This window comes from Sciurus vulgaris, assembly GCF_902686455.1.
Source record: "Sciurus vulgaris genome assembly, chromosome: 2".
Classification (NCBI taxonomy): domain Eukaryota; kingdom Metazoa; phylum Chordata; class Mammalia; order Rodentia; family Sciuridae; genus Sciurus; species Sciurus vulgaris.
Genome location: NC_136462.1, coordinates 4636387 through 4656274, shown reverse-complemented (window position 1 = coordinate 4656274; position 19888 = coordinate 4636387). Strand labels below are relative to the sequence as shown.

At 46.2% G+C, this 19888-nt stretch overlaps 1 protein-coding gene across 6 annotated transcripts in view; it reads left to right on the top strand.

Moving 5' to 3' along the window:
• The window catches only part of PPP2R5C (protein phosphatase 2 regulatory subunit B'gamma), a 139056-nt gene that overhangs the window by 34643 nt on the left and 84525 nt on the right, over window positions 1–19888 (top strand). For 2 of the 6 annotated variants that reach the window (XM_079130104.1, XM_079130105.1), the window contains exon 1: window positions 6586–6792. The exons of 3 other annotated variants lie outside the window; for them this stretch is intronic. In XM_079130104.1, the coding sequence (XP_078986230.1) occupies window positions 6699–6792 (94 nt within the window). In that variant the 5' untranslated portion in view covers window positions 6586–6698. Of the gene's footprint in view, window positions 1–6585; window positions 6793–19888 lie in introns of those variants that run through there. One more of the 6 variants, XM_079130106.1, reaches the window with a different exon arrangement.

Sequence of the window (19888 nt, the reverse complement as noted above, 5' to 3'; positions counted from 1 at the left end):
GCTGTCCTTGGTCAGCATCTGGGCAGCAGAGGATGGCCAGTACTTTGCCTGTAGATGATTGAGAGCTAGTTGCCTGCATGACAGGCCAGTCCCACGGCCAGCCCAGCCTCGTGCTGCGAGTGCTGTCCTCTTCACACCCCTTGAACCACAGATGCCCCTCTGAGTCACTCCAGGTGTCAGCTCAGACCTCTCTGGGTGGAACCCCAGGGTTTTGGTTTCTAACTTCCAGCGACAATCTCTCATTTCACGTAAGCATGCAGCATCCACCTTCCACACTACTCCCAGGCTTCCTCCCAGTACCTAGAATTCACACACGCACACACAGGCTTCCTCAGACATTGCTTTCTCCATCCATTCCCTCCAGCTGGAGATCTGGCTCCGGTGATGCTCCACCCTCCCCAGAAGCAGTCTGTACCCTGCTGCTTCAGCTTCCAGTGTCCCTGAACTCCAGCCTGCCTTATCTTCTTTTTTTAATTGTGGTGACATATGCATACATATTAATCATTTAACCATTCATAGTTATGCCTCTCATTGGCATCAGATACACTCACTGTGCTGTTGATCTGCAACCAAAACTTTTTATCAGACCCTACAGAAACTGTCCTATGACACAGGATATCCTCCTTCCTGCCCCAGCCCCTGGCAGCCTGCACTCTACTTCCATCTCCATAGTTTAATGATTCCAGGGACCTCATTTAAGTGGAGTCTCACGGTGTCCGTCCTTCTGTCCTTCTCCATCGACCTTATTTCACTTAGCATGACCTTCTCCAGGCACTCCTGCTGGGGTTTACCTCTGATCAGTGCCTGGGAGGGCTGTCTCTCCTGGTGGTGAGTAGGAGGGGCTTTGCCAAGTGTGGCGTTCTCCGTGAGGAAGTGGAAACTGGCCACTCCCTCCTCTCCAGTGTTCAGATGGGGATCAAAGCAGGACAGCCGTGGCTGTGAACTCAAGGACTGTCCTGGCACCACGTGAAGAACCCATGAGTGCAGTGTGTAGCCTGTCCTGCACCTGCCCTGCCTGCCACCCTGGGAGCACCTGAGGAGTAAAACAGCCGCACCCTTCCCACTCAGTCCTCCAAGTTTTCTCTGGGATTGGGAAGCAGAATGCCAGGCCTTTGCAGCCCTGGGGTCTAACTCCACCCATGTCGCAGCGTGCACTAACACTCAAGTCCTTTCTAAGGCTGTGGCATTCCAGTGTGGACTCAGCACGATGTGTCAACCCCTCTGTCCCCTGAGGGACACCTGGGCTCAGCATGGTCCAACATGAACTCCACTCTTCACGACGTGGCTGCCTGTGCTGTCGGCGAGAGCAGGGGCTGCTGCACCTGTGTCTGGTACCCAGGCCTGCGCCCGCTGAGAATCCAAGGAAGAGTGCAATCACCCACCTGTCCTTGCAGTCTTCACAGAGACTGCTGTGGCGTCACCTCTAAGGGTGGCCAAACCCAGCCTGGACTCACCGCTGCCTTCGCCTCCCCTCACCTCAGGTTTCTTCTTGGAAGATGAGGTCCGTGTCTCAGTTGACCTACCACAGGGTCGGCAGGGGCGTGGGCTGACAAAGCAAAATGGGCATGACCGTCTTCAGCACACGTGGACTTCCCTACTGCGTGGGGCCTCCCTGCACTCTCAGAACAAGGAGGACTGTGAGCTCCTGCCTTGCTCCGCAGGCTTCCCACCCATGCAGGCAGCGGTGAACGAGCCCTGGTCTCACCCAGGATCCAGGCGAGGTCTGCGTAGCTCCTCTACTTAGCTGTGGCTGAGCTCGGCTGTGGCTTCCTAATTACTCACTGGACTCGCTCAGATCAACAGGGCAGTCAGTACCTGTCCCTTTGTCCTTGCTGTTGGCAAGCAGAAGTTCCCTGGCAGCCTTTGAGCACAGCTGAATGTTAGGTACCTTTGATGTGTCTAAGGAAAAGGTCTATTTTAAACTGTAAGCGAAGCCAAATTTTTTAGGTTAGATTTCTTACCCAGTGAGACATACCCAGAAATCCATGCATGTGTGGTTTCCAGTTTTTTGTGTTTGGGGTTTTGTTTGAAAAATAGTGCTGGCCAGCCCAATCCCCCCACGTTAATGGCTGTAGTGTCACAAATCCCTAGGTTCAAAAAAACCTCTGCTAATTACTGTGAAATTTATCTACTAAAATGTAAGCATATTTAATGTGCCTACAAATGGGCTTGGGGAGATAAAAAGAAAACCTTTGGCTGAATTTAGAAGTGAAAATATGAACGTTTTATTCAGAAATACTACCTGGAAAGAGTCAGTAATGGATTTACAGGCAATTTGTTTTTAAACAGAGAACAAAACAATGATGGAGGGACCAGAAAATAAAAGGTAATTCCTTTACAGATCTAAGCTTTCATACTGTGAGAAGTTTTCCCACGTACCACATTTACTGGAGGGTGCATTGAGAGCCCTGCTGCTCGCCCGTTTCCTAGTGGGAGGTGCACTGTGCTGAGCCAGCTCCCAGCCTTGCCCTGTGAGCCTTCCCAGCACAGCTGCAGAGGGGTCTGGAAGCACTGCGGGCAGGTCAGCGTAACAGAAAGAGGGGTCTGATCAGGGTGGTGACTAGAGGTGTCTACTTGATACCTGGCGGCAGAGCGGAAAGGGGGTCTGTTTCAGGGTCATGGAAAGTACTGTTCACCAGATGATTCAATACACTGACAGCACCTCCCCCGTGTCAGGGACTGTCCAGGAACCAGGCCAAGGGAAAAACCTATGGCTGCAGCTCTTGCAGAACCCAGCAGGAAATAAGAGGAAGGTGGCCCAAAGGGGTTACCCTACATGGACATCCCTTACGTGGCTCAGCAGCGTCTCTGCACTGCAGCCGGGGGGTCTTTCCAAAATGCTCTTTGTGGACCCTGATGTTCTTAGAGAAGGGATGCACACTGCTTCCTGCATTTGGCCTGAGCTGCTGGGGCCACGATCCTAACCATACCAGGGATCAGGTACACTCCCTTTTCCAGGTGAGGACAGAACCAGCAGGGTTCTTCAGGGCAGCCTCTTGCCCCATGCTGATCTTTCCCCTCTGTCTGGCCCCTCCCAGGAAGGTGACAAAACATGTCCCAGAGTGAGTGACGTGGCTATATTATGAGCCCCTTCTGGGTTGCATTTGCCAGTGCTTGTCTCATCGGGGCAGAGAGCTCCACTCCAGAGACCACTTGAACCTTGATCTCAGATGAACACAGACTCCATGCAAAGGCGACAGACTCATGGTGAGAAATTAGGCATTTCATAACCGACTCTTTGAGACAGGGAGTCCTCACCCTTATCCGTATTGCAATTTGTTATGCCTGATTTCAGCAAAGGTCTGTGTGTTTTTGCATCCATGATCTCATTTATCAATCTCAGTAAAAGCTTTTGTATCAGATCTCCTTGGTTCTCATTCCACCCCTTCCCTGTTCTTAGCCTGCACCTAAGAGAAAACTTCATTAAGGGATTCTCTCCCTGTAACAATCTATATCTATCTCCTTTTAAAAATTGTCACTTTTAAATCTCATGAAAATGATAACGTACTTGTTTTAGCAGTGCTAAAAAATACAGTGGAGGTTCTAAAAGAAAAGCCACCTATAACCATACCACTCAGTGATGACCATTGTTGATATTTGGGAATTACTTTCTGATCATACTATTTGTGAAAAATCATACTCTGTCTTTTTCACTCATAATTCAGTTTTGTAAATGTGTGTTTTTGGTGGATGTATGAAATTTCACAGAGTATGTGGGATGATCCTTTTAACCTTAAGGTAGGTTCCATTATTTTGGAACCATGAATAGAACATGATACTGTCAAAAAGAATAAAGTACTTGAGCCAAGCATGGTAGTCCAGAGTGGGCAGAGAGCTCCACCCCAGAGACCACTTGAATCTTGACCACTGAGATGAACACAGACTCCATGCAAAGGTGACAGACTCATGGTGTCTCACACCATGCTTGTAATTCCAGTGATTTGGGAGGCTGAGGCAGGAGGATTGCAAATTCCAGGTGACCCTGGGCAATTTAGCAAGAGCCTGTCCCAAAATAAAATAAAATGGGGTAGGGGTGCAGCTCAGTGGTAGAGTGCTCCTGGGTTCAATGCCTAGTACCAAATAAATAATGAAATACTTAAGAATATACTTATCAAGGAGCTGAAAGCTGTGTACACTCCACACTACAAACACTCCTGAAATTAAAGAAGCCCATAAATGGAAAAACATCTTGTGTTCATAGATTGAAAGACATAATGTTATGGTGTCAGTATTTCCCAAAATTATCTGGATTTTTTAAAATATATATATTTTTAAATGTGGTACTCATTTATGGCTACTACATTTCTAGAATGGATTCCCAAAAGTAAAACTAGTACTTAGACAAAAAAAAATATTGAAACATATTACCAGGTATTTTCTGAAGTTGCAGCCAGGCATCATGTTATAGACCTGTAATCCCAGCAACTCAGGATCACATGCTGTTAATCTGCCATTTTAGGGGGAAATTAGCATCAGCATATTTAGAGCATGTATGCTTCCAGTTCAGAAATACGCCTTGTATTTGTTTGTTTAAGTCTTATTTCTTAGTGATTTATATTTTAAAGTGTGTTTTATCAGTGATTTCCAGGTCTCAGTCTTAGAGTTCTTCAAAGAACTATTTTATATGTATAAGGTTTTTAAAGAGTGTGGAGGGAAATCACTAATAAGGTCGAGATCCTTTGATCTGAGATCATTAGGAAAGATACATCAAAAAGTGTCTTCACTTGCTTTCACCTTCTAATCTGTGTGTCTCGTGGGAAGCTTCCGGGGGTCTCTCCCTCTTATTTCTGTATTCAGCTGTCAGCACAGCCCTAGGATGGGCGTATCTCCCTGTCCTGTCTCACGTGAAATATTGAAATCTGGCTTCCTATTAAAAGTGCAGCCCCAGCAAGCATGTGCCTCCAGATCTTTCCCATGCCCCTGAGCACCCTGTTCACCTGGTGTCCCTCCTGGGGAGGAGAGGCCGGGTGAGAGGAAGTGAGAGCAGGGGCACCCTCTGCACTGCTGGCCGGAGGTGGCCTGTGGTCAGTGATGGTGCTCTCCTCAAAGACAGCCGGGGCAGAGGACAGGTCCCCAGAACAAGTGGACAGCCAGGATCTGAGTTCAGGTCACCTGACTCGAGGCTGGGGCTTTTCGCTTAACGGTGTCTACTGCTCAGGTAGCTGTGTCACCTGGGCAGCTGCGAGGCCAGCAGTGTGCACTGGTGGGGAGAGAGTCTTGGGGTGGCGTCTGCTGGTCACTGGAAACTGTGGGGCTGGCTGTGGAGTCCTGCAGGGCTCTCAGCTCTGGGGAGAAGGGCCCAGTGGGGCTTGGTTCCCTGCTTCTCTGTTCATTACACAGCTGTTGGCACAGTTGGCATCTCCGCTCTCACTGGTGGGAAGACCAGGATAGCACCCCTGCATGGGGGCAGCGGTGACCTCCTCCTCTGAGATGCGTGGCCTCCTGCTGCAGGAGTCAGTCCACCAACCAGCGGCACGTGTTTCTTCTTGCTGCAAATCGTGTTTAGGAGTTCGTTTTTCTTCACGGGTGGAGCAAATGGGAGAGGCGAGGATTGTGTGGGAAATGGTTCTGAGGGCATGTCACCTGGGCAGACTTCCTTGTTTGCACAGAGTGAGGAGATTCCTTCTGCTCTGCTGAAGAGGCTTCTTGGGTCTGTGCATTTTCATTCGAGCTGTCGACAGCGTCTCTGTCTGTGGGAGTCGCCTCCCTGCCACCCATCATGCTCTCGTTAGAGTGACGTCTTCTTGGAGCAACTTTTTCATTAACCTTGTCTGAAGATAGGAAACTAATGTTGCTTTTAATAATATCCCAGTAAAAGTTAGTGAAATGTCAATTTTAAATCTAAACAAAATATCTAAAACCTAAATAAAAGAATCTGATGTATTGACATCTTTAAGCTCCAGAAGAAAGCACCACATTTCATTTTATGCCTGTTTTAGTGTCCACGACCATGTGAAATAAAGACTAATTCGCAGCACTTCCTAGCTATCAAAGACAAAGCACCTTCATTTTTCTTAACTCTACATTTTCCAGCGGGGGGACAACTAAGTCTCAGGAAAAATCAGTGTGTGGGGATTATAAATTCATAACTTGTCCCCTTGGTCAAGGGGAAGTTGAACAAGAGTCTGGACTGGAATTGTGTGACATTTAAATAGCCGTATGCCTTACAACACGGGTGGCTGTGACGTTCGCAGAGTGAGATCCTAAAGTAGAACTGGAAGGGAGAAGAGGACGGGCACATGGAGTGCCGCTGCGTCGGGCGTCAGGGGAATGCCAGACCGGTGCCCACAGAGCACCTCCTGTGCACACGCCTCCCCCACCCGCCCTCAGAATCGCTTGTTTACAGTCCGGCAGGGGGTTGTGGCCTCCAGTATCTCCCTGGAGAGATGGGGTCATTGCCTGGAAGTTCCTGAGAAAGGAGGACTGCAGAAAGCCGGAAAATGCCCAGGCTTTCAGTGCACACTGACAGCCAAGCAGAACGCTCTTTCCGTTTGCAGTTTTTTTTTTTTTTTTTTTTTTTTTTTTCCAGTGTCATTTTAAGTTGCAGCTTCTGGCCAATCAGCGAGCTCCGTGCCTGCTGACATCACTAGCCAGCCAGTTCCCTCCAGCTGCAGAGCTTCAGTTTGTCTTTTTTTTAAACTAAAATGGAGGCTGGTTTCTTGCCCTAGGAGTACACTGGCTTCCCCGCAGGAGTCTAGATGTTGACATGTAATAAGGCGGGCAGCGGGATGGTGGTGGATGCGGCCAGCTCCAATGGGCCTTTCCAGCCCGTGGCCCTTCTCCACATTCGAGGTGAGTTATTGTGTGTTCCACTGACCGGAACCTTCCGTGGGTAGTTAATAAATGGCTATTGTGCTTCAGATAGGAAAAGCAGGAAGTCCCTTCAGCAGTATTCACTCCACTTCGCTGCAGGCTTCACCGGAGCAGATGGGGTGTGTCACTGCCGTTCGGCATTTTACAAACTACTTACAGAATCCGCGGCTTGAGAGAGGCCTTGCATGCATAGTTCAAAGCTGGTTTTTCTGCTTTCAGCTCGCTCTCCCATCCCCCTTTCTAAGCTGTGCTGATGTCAAAGGATGTGAAGTCACTGCCCAGGGAAGGTATTGGGTGGGGGTAGGAAGGAGAGGCGGGCCGGCCAAGCCGGGCCAAGTTGCTGTCGGTACGCACAGTTTGTTACATTGGTGTTGCTTAATACTGCAAAGGCTTTGCCGGGGACACGTCTCAGAATTAAAGATAAATTGCAATCCAAAAATACACAGAATTGAACAGAAAAGAGCTTCCTGTTAGAAGGACTATCATTCTTGCCATAGAGCCTATGAGAAATATGCTCATGCTTTGAAATACTGAAATCTGTTGGGGGTTGTAATTTTTTAGATGTTAGCATTTTCGTGGAGTATTACAAACTATTCAGCGTGCACAGGCTGTGTGTTGCATTTGGTGTTTAAATTTAAAATGGCAACAAGTTTCTAAGACATGCACAGATCATTGTTTTAATAATCACAATTTGCCTCTCTTACCGTTGGTACGTATTTGGGGTTCTGAATTTAGCTTAAAAACACAGTTCTTATTAGTCATGTTGATTGGAGTTATCAACATTGGTAGTACATGCTTAGTTGGCATTTTAAGATATTTGTTATGTAAATTTTGTTCATAATTGGGTGAAAGAGAAAATGGTGTTAAGCCTCACCAAATCACTTTTAAAATATGTAATATCACAGCAATTCCCTCACAAAACAGTTTTTACTATCAGAATTTCCTTGAGGACCCATGTTAAGAAAGGGTGGGGGCAGGACCTCTAGGTGACTAACAGCCCCTGTGACTAAAATGCTGGGCAGGGTTTCTCAGATCCTAGGGTATACCCAGGAAGATAGGAGCACGTGAACACCCAGCCTGTTAGAATGAAATGCACGTTGCTTTTTCTCTTAGAACCCCCTTTGACAGAGCTGGTGGAAATCAGCTTTCACAATGACCAAATATTTTAGGGTCTGCTGTGAATTTATTGTTTGACTGTGCAACCAGCAAGTAATAGGATGCCTACAGTTAGTATTAGGTGTTCTAGCTGCAGGACTCAAATGGACAAGAGCAAAATGTAAATTGTTTGGTTTTCAGTTAGACCTTAAATACTGACTAGCTAGCAATAAAAAGAAAAAAATTTGATCGTGTATAAAATTAACATTTTTGGTTTGTGAGTCTTCTGATATTTATTAGATACCTAATGTTACTCTTCAAATTATGAATTTATTCTGAAATAGAACCACTGATTTTATTACTCTTAAGAACTTCTTGAGCAAGCTTGTTAATAGGATTCAAAAATGTGTTTTATTTATTGAGCTCTTAGAGTCTTAGTTGAACCTCCAGTTAGCAGCTGCAGTGGTCCAAGAGCTGAAGGTCATTAAAAGTGACTAGGATTCAGCCCCTGCCTCAGAGGAGCTCATGGTTCTGTGGGAGAGACTCAGCCATGGAGGAGAGAGTGCAGGAGGAACTGTGGGCAGGGTGCTCTGGAGGGAGCAGGGGGCTGATGCTGGGGTGCTGGGAAGGAGGAGGGACAGATGGGGTTTGGTGCTGAGTTATCTGGTTTGCTCTTCCATCCCATTTAGGAAGGAGGGTAGTTCACCCAGAAGCAAAAATAACCTGCCCAAGGTCTCAGGGCGAAAATCCAAACCCAGATGGCTTGTTTGCAATTTTTTTTTTTTTTTTAACTTACTTTAAGGTAGAAATTTGAACTGTTTGTAGAGCATTTGCAGTAGGGTTACAATGGCGTGTCTATCCACTGCCGTATCACCTGTTGGATTCAGTGGCCTCTTTTTGCAGGGCCATTTTGCACCTGGGTTCATTTCTTGTTCATTCTGCCAACACCATAAATGGCCCAGTTTTCACAGAGTTACAGTCCACTAGGGGCAGGGGCAGGCAAGTAAGCAAATAAGTAAAAATGACCACTAGATGATTTGTAGTTCTCATTGGTTACAGTTATTGTATACCAAATAGTCTGAAGCTTGTGATCAGCTCATGGAATTAGCATATCCTAAGAGTTCAAGTGTGAAAGGGACATATTTTAACTCATTGCAGACCTTCCTCAGGAGAGAGAGAGTGACCTAGAATTTGATGACTGTGAATTCAGCTTGATGACTTGAATCCTGTATCCCCAGCCCTGTCCAGGAGAGCGGCCTGCAGCGGAGGGAATGTCCTCTGCTGTCCATTGCCTTAGCCACCTGCCACATGGGACTGTTGAGCTGAGAAACTGGATTTTTAACTTAATTTTAGTTATCTTGAATTTAAATGGACTTGTGTCTAGTGGTTACTATATTGTACTGCTCAGTTCTAGACTGGAATTGGCAAACATTTTCGGAAAAGGGCCAGATTGTAGATATTTTTGGCTCTGTGAGCAACAGCAGCCGTGGACACTAAAGGAATAGGCATGTCAGTGGTCCAGTAAAGTTTTATTTACAGAAACAGCAGGTAGGCTGCATTCCACCCCTGGACCTTGGGCATCTAACCCTGTTCTAGGCTAATCCTTCATTTTCCATTTTCTTCATTTACTGCAAAGACCAGTAAAGCTTGTTTCCTAGAGGGTACCAATATCACTTCTCCTGCCCTTTATGGCCAGGCCAGGTGGAGGTGGGCTGGGGTTTTGTGGCCAATTCCTCCTCCCTCCCATTCAAGAGCTCGTTTAAGGTAGCGAGAGCCAGGCCAGAATGAGGTTAGTGGCCAGAGAGACCGTGAGCAGCTTGGCACCTCTTCTGGCCTGGCCACGCCTCCAGGTTGTTGACTGCTCTCACCTGTCCTGGTCAGTGGGGATGTCTTTACAAGCCCAGTGGGTCCCGGAGAGCAAATCATTCTTTTTGTGGAGGGCACTTCTGGAAGGTGGAGGTCTACTCATGGGAACCTGTGGTTTCTCACAAGTACATGCTGAGTCGCCAGCTGAGTGGTCTTTGTCTTTCTCAGAAAGACATTCAGGAAGCACGTGAAGAAGCCAAACCCTGGCTTTCATTTCCTGCCACACTGAATCTCACAACTTACTCAGTGTTGATAATGATACAAAAGTTGCTGAATTTAGAATACACCTGCATGACAAGAGGTCAGTGAGCATGGTGAGTGTGTGACCTGCTACCCACATTACCAAAATTAAGGAGAAATGTTTAAATGACAAGCAAAAACAAAAGACCCTTCAAAAGAGCAAATCAGTGATTCTTTCCCTCTGAATAGTGTCTCAGCTCAACTCAAGATCCTGACTACACAGATGCCTGTTTACTGCACAGCTGCAGTTAGTTCTCTGTGAAGTAACTGTTCAGAACACACCTGTACACCTGAACTGGAGTGAGCCTGTATGCAAAGGTGTTTCTTTTCTGTCCCTGGGTGTGGAAGGTAACCATAGTAACAGACAGCCCTTGGGGGGTGAAAAGCCCTTGTGTAAAGTGCACACCTTTTGTTAATTAGTCCTACCCTTGAACTTGGGACTAACATCTGCTCATGGGGCTTCTACCTTATAGCAGAAACTGCCGCCTAGAACTTCATTGAGATGTGTTAATCATGTAGAGAAATGAGAAAAACAGAGAAAATTATTAGTCAAGGAAGGGGTGTGAGTTTTTCAACCTAGGAAAAGGACAAACTCAGACCTAGTGTGGGGCACATCCTGCTTCCAGTTCCCTGTGTCAGATGTGATTATTCCTTGTTCATCCTGTAGCACTTGGCCAATCCCAGCGAGCTTTGTGAACCCTGAACATCCATGAACATTTGTGAACTTTTGCTCCTGCCTGCAGGGTGAGCAAGACAAATCCAGCTATGTCTCCTCCCCAGGGTCACCCAGCCTGCGGGCTCAGTCCAGGACTACTGCCCTCGAGCTGCTGCTGGTGACTGTCCCGGGGGGAAGAGAGCATTGATTGAGCACCTTCAGTGTGCTGGGTCAGAGCCACGTCCTCCTGTCTTGTTCTCTCCTTGAATCTGTCCAGCACTGTGAGGCATTATTGTTTATGGTTTCTATGTTCATTTTTGTTTTCCTAGAAGAGAAAGGAGAGCCCTTGCCCAGGGCCTCAGAGAATGTCAAGAGCCTGGGCAGTCTGAGCTCAGCACAGCCCCCATGCCTCCTTGCGTCAGGGCGCAGTGTGTGATGTGGGGAGTGTGGTGACAGCGCCCACCATGGGCGCCTCTTGTTTTGCACTGCTCCCTGTGTCTGCAGCTCAGCACCTGAGGCTGCATGAGTCATTCTGGGAGCTCTGCCCCCATCCCACTTCACTGCCCAGGTCCACCAGGCACGACTTTCTGGCTGTTCTTATCTCCTCCAGAAAATCATGAGCGTCCCGGAGACAGTCACTTGAGCTCCAATTCTTTCATGGCACACTGAGCATGGTTTCTGAGTCATTGTCAGTGGATTGAGAAGAAAAAAGTCCTTTCGTTGAACACTCACTGAGACATTAACTATCCAGTGTACTCCCTGGCTGACTGCTTCACCAGCAGGAAGCACCTGCCAAACACAAGAGATGCGCACAGTCCTGCCTGGCCTTGCGCAGACTAGACCCCTCTCCCGACCCAGGGGAAATGGTGCCACGTGGAGAACTTTAGCAGGGGAGTTTCTCTCACTAATATGCTTTTTTAAAAAAAATTCTTTTCTTTTTAATCTTATGAAGACATTGGCTCAAGTGCACAGACATTCTACGACAGCAAATAAAGATCTGATTTTATTTTAAGTCCTTGAACCTATTTATAAATCAAAACCATTCTAGTTTAAAAATAAAGACTGAAGTGATAAGAGTGAAATACAACAAGTAAATCTAGATCAGATTCTTGTAATAAAAAATACAAAATAAAGCCTATAGAAGACATTTTGGGACATTGGGGAGAAGAGTACAGAATGATATTGGATGCTGTGGGATTGCTTTTCTTCCTCGAGGTGCAGTGAAAGTGGTGTGGTTTTGTAGGAGACTTCTCGTTGTTAGGGAATGCGGACTGAAGTATTCACACGTGAAATACCATGTTCTCTGTAACGCACTCAGACTGGAAAGAACAGTAATGCCAGTTATTGCATCTAGGGAAGGAGGTACACCAGTGTGCACTCAGCTTTAGATGGATCAGTGTTCAAGGGAAATGTCTTTAAGAAGGTTCTGCTTAAGAAAAAAAATGTGCAAAGCAAATGTAATACTTTAGGGGTTGTTTCCTGAGTAGTGAGCAGTGGTCTTATGTGGTGAAGATTTTGCCCCCTGGTCACTGACTCATGAACAGCACTGTCTTATCAAAGGTGTTTGGAAAGTTTACTTTGCTGTTTGCTGGCCTTTTTACTGGTCTGTAGAGTAAGGCACACTGGGAGATAAAACCAAGGCTCCACTGAAGTTGAGAGGCTGATGCTTAGTGGTCAAGGCAGACCCAAGGCAGACCCCACCCCCTCACCCCTGACTCGCTGAGCCATGGTGGGCAGACGAGGCCCTCTGTGCGTAGAAGTGAGTACGCGTACCTCTGTGGACCTGTGACATTAAATGAGAAAATATGTGTAAATTGCTTAAAATGGCGTCTGGATTGTGGTAGGACTGCTCAAGTGTTAGTGGTGCCATGGTGACCCCTTTTGTAGGTCACATGTGGTACTTCGGAACTCAGCAGTTTAACCACAATCTGTTTTGATTTTCTACAGCTGTGTTACCTCTGTTTGTTCATCTTGAAGCTCATCCGTCCATCTGTCTGTCTCTCATTTCCGGAGCCTTTACATCTCTTGCAGTCTAGTTGGCCTCTTGCCACTGAAAGCAGTCGGTAACTTCTGTACTCTAGAGGGTGTAAAATCAGGTGACCAGATGAGTCCAGGCACCACCTCTGTGGCCTCTGCCCCGAGTGTACTCTCTGGTCCCCATTCATCCGTCTGGCAAGTCGAGTGAAATAATGACTTGGCACTTACACTTTTAACCCTTGGAGAGAATTTCAGCATAAGGGGGTTCATGTTTAAAAGTCAGAAATGCGTCTGTGACTAATCACAAACAGTGTGACTTCAGTGTGTCATTCCCTTTAGTTGCCTTAAATGCAGATGTTGCTCCCTGCTGCCTTCAGCTACTTGACTTTCAAAAGGCTCATCATATTGTCAGACTCGTGCATTAGACTCTGCTGAATTCCTGTTTTGTTCTGGTGTCGCCCCCACCATCACGGAGTCTCACTGTGTTGCTCAGACCATCCTTGAACTCCTGGGCTTGAGAGGTCTTCCCGCCTCAGCCTCCACAGTAGCTGGGGCTGTGGTAATGTACCACAGCACCTAGCCAGTGCTGTTTTGTTTTGCTGTTTTAATTAGTTAGATCTGAACTAAACCCTAAATCTTACTGCTTTAAATTTTAGTATAGTGATATTTCCAATCAGAGATGATCTATTAACACTGTTGGATTAGAGGGTTTTGTCCTCTTCCTTGACATGTGGCAACTTATCATAAAACTGGATTTTTGTCAGCTGTGTTACTCATAAACAGTGTGTTCCAATTGTGGTATTTGTGAATTTATAAAATGATGAGATCAGTAATGTTTCACTCTAGGGAACAAGCCTAAGTCTTCTCTAAGTTCCCAGCCCTTCATTCTTGGTAGACTTGAAGGAAGAGCAGGTGGAAGGGTGTGCGTGTGTGTGCTTGGGGGCACTTTGTGGACATGTGCGGATGGAATGGACTTTTTCCAGCTTCATGGCCTGTGTAGTGGGCCACGAACACTTGACAGCCACTTCCTCAGAACTCAGACTGAGAGTTCCCTGGGTCGCACAAGGAAGAGCACCACCAGGGGTGGCCTGTGGCCCGGAGTTGCTGAGCTGCTTTCAGGGGTCTGCAAGACCGACACGGTGGTGCCATATTCACTGTGTGGACATTGCTGGGTGCAGAGGCAGCAGGGGTGAAACAGCTCCTCCATACAGCAGGGCCATGGTGTCCAGCTGCAGCCCCTGTGCACTCTGCCGTGTGCGTGCTGTCTGACCCACGATCGTCCAGGATGGAGCTGGAATGATCGGTCTGCTACATCTCCGTGCCTGCATATGCTTTTTAACTTCTGTGTGCGGAGGTCCCAGGTTCACAGGAAGCCCTTTCGGTGCACTGGAACGTGACGGCTGACTGGAGGGACATCCCCTCCAGTGGGTCTGCACTGCGAACTAAACTAGCCACTTTTTCAGGAACATCATTTTTATTTGAAAGAACAAAAGGCAGACAAACTGTGGTTATTATGACTTGAATGACATCTATGAACTGAGCTTATTAATTCAAGGGAAGCAACTGTGACACTATTTTTGCCCACGATAAAACTCGAACTTTCGAGCAAGCAAACTTTGAATTTTGGAGCCTCCTGTCTGCTGGCACGAGCATGCCAGCTCCCAGTGCCAGTCGCACTCCTGCTGGGATTGGTGGTGGTGCTAGCTTTCCTACGTGTGGCGGAGGGCCCAGTAACTCGGCACACCACTTCTTTCCCAACGACTAGGATAAATGAGACCCTGTTATACACACACAGAGGTGTTCAAAGTGTGAGGTGCATCACTGGATTTTAGCATGATTGAAAAATTCACCAGTATGGTTTCAGATACCACATTGCAACTGATCTTTAAAAAGCTATCAGCAGTTGGGGCCAGGGCTGAGGCTCAGTGAGTCTCACTTGCCTAGCATGTGGGAGGCACTGGGTTCAAATCTCAGCACCACATATGAATAAATAAAATAAAGGCCGATCAACAACTAAAATGTTTATTTTAAAAAAGCTATTATTTGTTGAATTTTGGTGTAGGATCAGAGAATATCAAAACTTTTTTGGAAAGACCATTGAAGTAGCTCCCTTTCTCAAAAACATCTCTGTGAGCCTGTGTTGGTTTGGATTTTTTTTCTTTCCCCAATACTTTAGCTAAAACAATGTATTACAGTACCTTGAATACAGGAGCAGATCAGCAAAGCTACCTATTAAGTCAGACATGAAAGATGTATACCAAAATGCAACACAGTGCCATTTTTCTCCCTAATTTTTTAAAAATAACTTTCATAAAGATGTTATTCAACACAAAATGGCCTGTTGCTATTTTAAATGGGTTAATAGGTAAATGTTTTTTAAATTCCCTAATATAGTCAGTATCACTGGATATAACCCGTGTAATCAAAACTCTCTTGGGTCTTCACACTAAGAGTGTAAACAGGCCCTGATACCACAAAAATAAAAAGTACCAGACCCAGGAACTCTAGTGTGAGCTGGAAGTGACTCAGACCCTGTGTGTACCGAGCCTCTGTTTTCTCTCTTCCCTCTCAAAAAAAGCAAAATAGGAACAGCAACATGAAGTGAACTAAGTCGCAGCCAGTCTTGTGAATGTCTCAGGCCATCCAGGTGACAGCAGGCATCCAGCCTCCTGCCTCTCTTCTGCCTTCATTGGTTTCCCTTTATCAAATCTTTTATTTTTAATTAATTACTAAGTAAATATAACCTCTTTTATATTTTTTCTTAATTATAACTAAAACTAAAATCCTCCCTGATCTGATCCTGCAGATTGTCCCCTGCCTTCCCCACATTCCACAGGGACTGTTTTAGTTTGCTGTGTGTTGTTTCAGAGCTACCTTGCCCCCACCCCAGTGGTGTCTATTTATTTGTCCACATAAGTCATGTATTCATTCACAGAAAGTACATAGATAGTGGTTTCTGTTTCTTTATTTCTTAAGGGGAGAAATTTTTGACAGGAGAACAATTTGAGAAATGAAAACCTTTTACAGATTTCTAGCAAGTTGAAAGCTCTCTCCAGTAGTTTGGTGGTACATCTCACCATCTTGTCCCATGCCATGCATGCAGACGTGGCGTAAGTGTTTTGGGGTGGTCTCCTGTGCCTTTCTGTGCATTAGGCTTGAACTTTCAGACTAGGTGGTGTCTGGAAAGGGAGGCAGGTGTAGCACCTGCCATCTGCTTGTGACTGTCGTCAGCCATCACTGAGACTCACCTCCAACCGCCAGCCAACAGCACTCTGCTCTGCACTCATTTTACAGGTGTCAAAAACAGCAAGTCCATAGCAAAACCCGCCTGGCCTAACTTTAGAATCGAGGCCCCTTCTGCCTCATCAGACTGCTGGAAATATGGGTTTTCATTCCTCGATTCTTCAGACCTGGTCCTGAGGAGGCATTCTAATTTAGAGAATATCACTTACCCTTTTAACACATGACCTTTTACTAGGCGTTGAAAATTTTTGAGGTCTTGCTCATCAAATGAGCCTCCCCAACCTACACATTCTTTCCGGAATTAGTCAGTCAAATCATACAGGAATCCAGAACTGTTGGATCCAGGTTACAGACCCAGCAGTGTTAAGGGGTCCAGGATTAGGTTGGTGCGCCTTGCCGAACCACCAAGTATGATCTCTTTAAAAAATACATTTAATTCCTTATTTTCAAGAAGTTGAAAAAAAGCAACTTCGATTCACATTCCAGTCTGATATTTCCAAGAATAAGAAACACATAATGAAAATGAGTGAATTTCTCTTTTTATGTCCTCATTAGTTAAAAAAAAAAAGGCCTGCCAGTAGACTATCCAGTGAGCAGGGGGTTTTTTCCAAAGCATCTAACAAATTCAGATACCCTTTTTCTTTAAAGTCACAAATGGCACTTTGCTGAAAAGACTTGTCCTTACTCTTAACAGTTAAATTTATATTTTAAGCCAAAGTTAATTTTATATTCTGAAACTATTTATTCAGCTTACTCTCCTCCCTACTTCCTCTTCCTAAGAACCCCATTCTTTTATCTCTTTATTTTCCGGATGAGGCCATCAGGTGTGGAAACCAGTGCTTTTTTTGTGAAGAGTTTTAGGCTTTTTTTTTTTTTTTTTTTAACATTCTTTTAGATGTTGACTTACCTTTATTTTTTATTCATTTATTATTATGTGGTGCTAAGACTGAAACCCAGCGCCTCACACATGCTAGGCAAGCGCTGTACTACTGAGCCTCAGCCCAGCCCTAGGCCCTTTTTGTTTATTAAAACTGTGCCATATTGGTGATCTGAAACCTGCATTTTACTTCTAAATTTTGTGCCTCATTTAATTGTCAACTTTCAATATATAATTTTACATTTCGTGTTTGTGTGAGTTGGAATTATTATCACAGATTGTCCTGCTTACCTACATTGGAAAAGTACCTTTTGGTGGGGTGCTCGGGTATGTGTGCACATGGGTTTGTGTAGTACCAAATACCAGCCAACAGAACTGCTGGGCCTGCGGCTTATTGGGCTAACCCAAACCTTTGCTGATTTGAGCCTTTTCACTCTGTTTCTTACAAAAAAGCAGAGGGCCAGAGTGAAGGTGAGCCACACCTGGAGTCCCCTGAGTAATTTCTAACATTCCACTTCACATCTAAATGTGAAAAAAAAAAAAATAAAGGGAAGTTTAAAAAGCATGTTCAGGGAAGAGTTCTGTGGCAGGAAACAGGGACTTATCGGCCAAGTTAATAGCCTCAGCTGTGGCGTCCATAGTAACTAGACCTGCCGCCTGGGTAAATATTTACCCAGTTAGCCCTGCTGCGGAGCCCAGGCAGCTCCAGCGCAGTGCTGGAGCTGGGTTTTTCCTTTCATCGGGTGTGCCGAGCATCACCAATGTACATGTCTTCCATGTACATTTTAAAAATTATTTAAGAAAAAAATCTGGAAGACCATTACTGGGAGCAATTCCATATGTCCTCTGCAGCTCCCAGAGGAGAATAGATAGGCTATTATTGTTTGTCATTAGCACCCAGGAACCTTTTTAATCTTCAAAGCTCCTTACAACTGTTCATTAACCACCGCCCTCTTTCCTGTGAGGTAGTAAGCAGGTATTATTAGTCCCATTTTTACAATTGTGGAAACCAAAGCAGAGAGGTTCCCCAACTTGCCTGAGGACCCAGAGGAGTTGGTGACAGAGACCAGTGAGCACTTGGGTTTTCTGACTCAGATTCTGGGCCTGCGCTGCTCTGGATGGGCATGGGAAGCTGCTCTTGCAGGTTCCTTTATCACAGAGATCTACAGGGCGCTTTCTGGGCTCTGTTTTTACAGCGGCGTAAGTGCAGTGCCACTGAAGCCAGGTTAGTGGAGCTTATGGTGTCATCTAGAAAAACAAGATGCAGATTCTGGGTCATGAAGGTAAGGCTCTTCCTTGCGGTTTGTGGCTCTGGGTGAAGTTAACTCAGTGGGCCTTGAGTTGGCCTAGCTGTACCCTGGCCTGGCATGGAGCTCCTGATGGAAGGGAACAGGCCCATAACTTACCTTCCTCTTGAACTCACATCCCGGGAGGTTCACTTTCCAGCTGCATCCTAAGCAGACCTGGCAAGAGTATTTCAATGTTGAACATGAACTTTAAACTGGTAAAGATGCTCAATGAGTAGTTTTTAGAATCTGGTAGAAAAAAATTAGACGTCTTTTCTCTTGGTGTAGTGGTAGAGTTTGGAGCTGTAGAACAAAGAGGCTTTTTTTTTTTTTTTTTTAAGTTGTAGATGAACATAATACCTTTACCTTATGTGTTTATGTTTGTGTGGTGCTGAGGATCAAACCCAGTGCCTCACACGTCCTAGGCAAGCGCTCTGCAGAGCCACAACTGCAGCCCCAGAGGGGCATTCTTTCTCTAAAAACTGGCTCTTTTAGTTTAGGCACCTAAGGGGAAATGCCAGTAAAGCAGAAATATTTCTTGATGTATACAATGAGGTGATGTTTACATTGTAGTAAAAAAAAAAAACCCACGTTCCTGGTCTTCGTGAAGCTCTGCAGATCCTTCCTCATTCCCCACTCTGTGTACGCCGTGTCATGTGTTGGTCTTGTAGCAACCCCACAGCCTTTGTTGTGTCACATGAGGGTGAAATTCAGACTGAAAACTTTTAGTTAACCAAGTTTATTTCAAAGCTAGGAGACTAGTTATTATGGAAATAACTAGTGCAAAAAGGAGAACAAAACTGAGTTTTGACCTTCTGCCTAAGGCCGCCTTCTGGACAGCTTTCATCAGGCTAGGGTTTAGATGTCTCAAGGTGGTGCTTGTCCTCTGCTCAGTGCTGGAATTGCTAAGAGGGCTGTGGGTACTGGCTTTGAGAGGCTCAGGGAAGAGAGAGCACAATTCCCAGAAATCGTCCTCCGCTCATTTGATTAGCTAATTGGTGGTCCCAGGATATATCTGTGGGGATGGGATTCAGCCTGCTGAAGCATGTGCTGGGGATGGGTTTGGCCAGGGGATGAGAGTAATTCTGGAAAAGCGTTTAAATCAAGTAAGCAGAGAAGCAGCAGCCCTTTATGAACTGATAAAAGGAGGACAGCAGAGAGCCATTGGTGGGTGGCAGGACGCAGAGCAGTGGGGTGTGCCAGTGTTGTCATTGCACAAGGGGCCGGGCTAGGAACACGCGACAGAGAGGGAAGCAGCCCTCAGCAACACCTTGGGTGGGTTGTGGTGTAGAGTGGTTTGCACCATGTGTGCACATGCATGTTAGAACCATGCGAGCGTGTTACCTGTTGGAAAGAATTGAATCATGAGCCTTTTTCAGTGGCTGTACCCCAGCAACTCAGGTCTGAGGCAGAAGGATCACAAGATTGAGGCCGGCCTGAGCAACTTAACTTAACTTAGCAAGATGCTGTCTCAAGATGAAACATAAAAAGGGCCGGGGATGTGGCTCACTGGTAGAGCACCCTGGGTTCCAGCCCCAGCACCAAAAGACAAGAAGGACAAGCGTAGCATCCAGTGGGGGCATAATTGGTAACTGAGTCGGGCAGTGCTGCCTTTCCCAAGGGGATGCTGTGATGTTGGCCTGTGCTGGTGCCCAGCCAGCCCAGTACGGAAGGGCTGCAGTCCTGGGTCTGGATTTGAGACGTGGCCTGAGTCCGCCTTCCCGGTTCTTGTCATAGCGTGCACTCGGCCTTCCCAGCCTGTTGGAGGACACCAGTACAGCAGTGCGGGTAGATAGCACAACTCTGGCCTCAGCCCGCTCACCAGGCTCCTTCCGG